Consider the following 4,765-nt stretch of genomic DNA (forward strand, 5'->3'; position numbering starts at 1 on the left):
TATTATATACAAATAATTGAATTTTTATATATACCCGATATAGTTGAAATACTAATTAGTTGCTCAGTAGCTGTGGTATGCAGTTGTGATGACCATTGAAGCCGAATAATTAATAGACATAAAATCTATATTCCGTCAAGTCAAATGTCCAACCTCCCAATTGAGAAGAAGGGAATAATTTGTGTATCCATATTTTCATGCTGATGGAACCCGAAGTGTGGAATAATAAGAGTTGGAGATAACACCCATACACAAGGAGTCAAGGTCCCAAGGAGAGGGCCATATATGCAATAATTAATTATATAATATAAGCCTCCAGAGCAGGTGGCCATAAATTGAAGACATTTAATGGCTTCCACTTATGTTGCAGTAAGTGATTGTACTATGCTCATCATTTATTGAGCATGGCCAGTTTCCACGCATCTTCACGTGTTAGTTGAGCAACCTTTAATACACGGCGTCTTCCCCAACTGTACTGGTGTTAAGAAGAAAAACAAAATGGAAAATGTATATGATGATGGATGAAGCTATAAGGTATATCTAATCTATCTATCCATCTAGTGTTGCGCAGGTCACCCAGTCTGATCTCTGGTGATGGATTCGTCGGAGATCAGGTCACCGGCGGAGGGAGGGAGGTTGGGGACACCAATGTCGAGCAGGAAGAAGCTGGGGATTCACTTCATTGAGTCTGAGGATAGAAGAATGGCATTTGGTCGCGGCTACACAACACCAGCTGGATCTACACCGGTAGATATCCATGGCAAATCCATTGTTGACCTTTCTAAGACTGGTGGTTGGATTGCTGCCTTGTTCATCTTTGGTAATTGCTCTCAGTGCTCTGATGTGTATGGATTTAATAATAATAATAGAAAAAGTATACGTAACCAATAATATTTTTAAACAATGTGAATTAATAGGGTTAAAAGAATAAATTAATCTTAAATTTAATTAATAACATTAAATTAGGGTATAGTGTATTTTGATTCATGTTGTTCAAAATAATCATTGTTTACCTAGAGTACTCGTAATAATATGATTAATTTGCGAGGGTGCAGGGAATGAGATGGCAGAAAGAATGGCATATTTTGGGCTATCAGTGAACATGGTGGCGTTCATGTTCTACGTGATGCACAGACCCTTCAGCAGTTCATCGAATGCAGTGAACAACTTCTTAGGGATATCTCAAGCATCATCGGTACTGGGTGGTTTTCTAGCAGATGCATATCTGGGGAGATACTGGACAATAGCCATCTTCACTAGCATTTATCTGGCGGGTTTGGCGGGAATAACATTGTGCGCAACAATGACGATATTTACACCGAAGCAAGAGGGATGTGAGCAGCTGGCGCTGCTGTTAGGGGAGTGCGAGGCTGCGAAGCCATGGCAGATGAGTTACCTGTACACGGTGCTGTACATAACGGGGTTTGGAGCGGCAGGGATAAGGCCATGCGTGTCATCATTTGGAGCAGACCAGTTCGACGAGAGGAGCAAGAACTACAAGGCACACCTGGATAGGTTCTTCAACTTTTTCTATCTGTCGGTGACGGTGGGTGCAATTGTGGCCTTCACGGTGGTGGTGTATGTCCAGATGAAGCATGGGTGGGGAGCAGCCTTTGGATGTCTGGCAATAGCAATGGGATTGTCCAACATTCTCTTCTTCATAGGCACCCCCTTGTACAGGCACAGGCTCCCTGGTGGCAGCCCCCTCACCAGGGTGGCTCAGGTCTTGGTTGCTGCTTTCAGAAAGAGGAACGCTCCTTTTGGAAGCGGGGGCTTCGTTGGCCTCTACGAGCTCCCCGGCTCTCACTCTGCCATCAAGGGAAGCAGAAAGATCCCTCACACCGACCACTTCAGCTTTCTCGACAAGGCGGCTCTGCAGTTGAAGGAAGATGGCTGCAGCCCGTGGAGGCTGTGCACCGTCACGCAAGTGGAAGAGGTCAAGATCCTCATTCGCCTCATCCCAATAGCAGCATCCACAATAATGCTGAATGTGGTGCTAACAGAGTATCTCACACTCTCAGTGCAGCAAGCATACACCATGAACACCCACTTGGGCCATCTCAAGCTCCCCGTTACATGCATGCCCGTCTTCCCTGGCCTCAGCATCTTCCTCATCCTCTCTCTCTACTACTCCCTCTTCGTCCCCCTCTTCCGCCGCATCACCGGCCACCCCCACGGCGCCTCTCAGCTCCAGAGAGTGGGTATCGGCCTTGCCGTCTCCGTCGTGTCCGTTGCCTGGGCAGCAGTCTTCGAGAAATATCGAAGAGAGTATGCAGTACAGCATGGATTCGAATCCAGCTTCCTGACGCCGATGCCGAATTTAAGCGCCTACTGGCTTCTCATACAGTACTGCCTCATTGGAGTGGCAGAGGTGTTTTGCATCGTGGGGCTTCTGGAATTTCTGTACGAGGAGGCACCCGATGCCATGAAGAGCATTGGCTCTGCATATGCTGCTCTTGCTGGTGGCTTAGGCTGTTTTGCCGCCACCATCATCAACACCATCGTCAAATCCGCCACTACTACTCATAACGGCTCCCGCTCATGGCTCTCACAGAACATCAATACTGCCAGGTTTGATTACTTTTACTGGCTTCTAACTGCATTCAGCCTTCTCAATTTCTGCTCATTCTTGTATTTCGCACATACATACCAATACAGGACTACACCCCATAATGCTCTTCATGAGGATCATAATACGCCAACTATAATGTAAAACTTTCATTTTTTGTTTTCAGAATGAGTCCATAATCCTATATATGTTGTAAAAGTTCGTTCCTTCTTACTTGCTATCGGTTATTATATATCAATCTGGTTTGTGCATTGGTGCATATATATATATACACTCTGACCTGGCCTTTTAATGGACTAATGCTTCTTGTCTTTGTTATGGAATTTAATATTTACTTTCAAATTTGTTATATAATAATGGATATCAGAGTAAAAAACCTAACAACCTAAAGTCCAATATCCAAAGAAAGAGCAATTTTTGTGATTAGTAGCCATTAAATAGCCATCAATGATGATTTAATGGTGTGAGATTGGTGTGAGATTTCATCAAATGGCTCACATTTTTCTGCTGGTTACATGCTGGCTATGCTGGTTACATGCTGGCTAAAATTCAATAAAATTGCTGACACCTAGACTTTTTCCCAAAGAAATTAACAAGGTATTACGTTTTTGAACAATAGGATGACAGCTAATAAGAGCTAGCTTACTCAAGCCCTGCGTTGTTTACATTCCTGTTCAGCAAAGGATATCTATACTTAATTTTTAATATTAAAAATAAAAAATATACATAAAAATGACACATATATAATTTTTTCTTCAGTTTCCTATCTTCTCCAAAAGTATGGATACTATTGATGAGAACAAAATCTTTTGCTACTTTGAAAGTTTCAAACCTTGCTTCCCACCGATTCCACTTTGCATCGTAGCTGTACTTTTTAGTCATACTTAGCTGCTAGAGATTGATTCTTGACGATCACGGCAAAAAATTCAGAAAGTCGAAGTTGAGTAACAAGACTTTAAAATCAGAGACATGTGTTTCTTGCTCACGCCCCTATGGTTCTTGCGCCATTTAATTTCTCCAAACCTCATGCATCCGGAAAGTGGTAGGTTATGAATGAAAGAGACAAGTTCAGATAATTTAATACATATGCTTGAAGAACCTTTCTATAGACAAGGATATTTTTGCTACTCACATTTTTTTGGAATGCAAAGGATTTCTTAATATTTAATGTCACTTTAAGTGGCATAATATAAGAGGAAAAAGTCTAGGGGTGAACGCTTTTTTAATAGTCTGATCAACACTTAACTATTAAAAAAAAATAAATAATTTTTTATTATTAAATATAATTTTATATTATTAAAAATATTATTAATAATCAATTAATGATTACACAAAATTCGTTGGACTAGTACTCTCTATAAGAGTGAAGTTACAACTATTTTGCTCTCGTGTATTCATCTTAATCATGCCGTCCCCTACAAATACAGCAATGACGTGACAAAAATTATATAATACTATTACTGTTTTTATTGCCGCTTAATTATTAATCAACTCGCGTCTATATCTGTTAAAGTATAATTTAGGAGAGAGGAAATGCTAGCTCTCTCATTGGGGAAGAACCTTTCTTCCTCGTCCATCATTTGTATACTTTTATTTTATTAGTTGTGCGGGTTCCATATGATACATAATTAATTTTATTTCAACGGTCGATATTGCTCGTGGCTTAAATTTTCTTACTACTCGACCATCCAATTTTTACATCATTTAGTTTGTTGTCTGATTTTCGTTAAGAGAAAATAACGAGAAATGTTATATTTATACCCAAAATTATTGGCGTATACAATATTAATTGTTTTATTTTTCTTTCTTTCTCGATTTCACTTTTATTTTAGTGTTCAATAATTGTTTTTTTTTTTAATGTTTGGAAATTTGGGTGTATACCGAAAAGGTAGCCAAAATATAATTGAAAGAGAAACTTACTAGTATTTTTATTCGTAATAACAATTTGGGTGTATACCGAAAAGGTAGCCAAAATATAATTGAAAGAGAATTTTACTAGTATTTTTATTCGTAATAACATTATAAGAATATAAATTTTTTAAAATTTTTTAAAATTATGGTCTATTTTGTTCTGACAGTATAGATTATGTATAGCACAAAAAATTTATAAAATTAAATTTTTTTTTTACAAAAAAAGTTATAAGTTAACAAAAGTCTTTGGCTAAAAAGACTAATATATCTGTAGATAAAAAAATA

General features: G+C 38.8%; 1 protein-coding gene across 1 annotated transcript; it reads left to right on the plus strand.

Moving 5' to 3' along the window:
- LOC107635755 (protein NRT1/ PTR FAMILY 6.1) lies at window positions 286–2,880 on the plus strand. Its single transcript, XM_016339319.2, has 2 exons — window positions 286–820; window positions 1,056–2,880. Exons 1-2 carry the CDS (start codon window positions 595–597, stop codon window positions 2,711–2,713), a joined length of 1,884 nt encoding a protein of 627 aa, XP_016194805.1. The 5' UTR covers window positions 286–594; the 3' UTR covers window positions 2,714–2,880.

This window comes from Arachis ipaensis, chromosome B04, assembly GCF_000816755.2.
Source record: "Arachis ipaensis cultivar K30076 chromosome B04, Araip1.1, whole genome shotgun sequence".
Classification (NCBI taxonomy): Eukaryota; Viridiplantae; Streptophyta; class Magnoliopsida; order Fabales; family Fabaceae; genus Arachis; species Arachis ipaensis.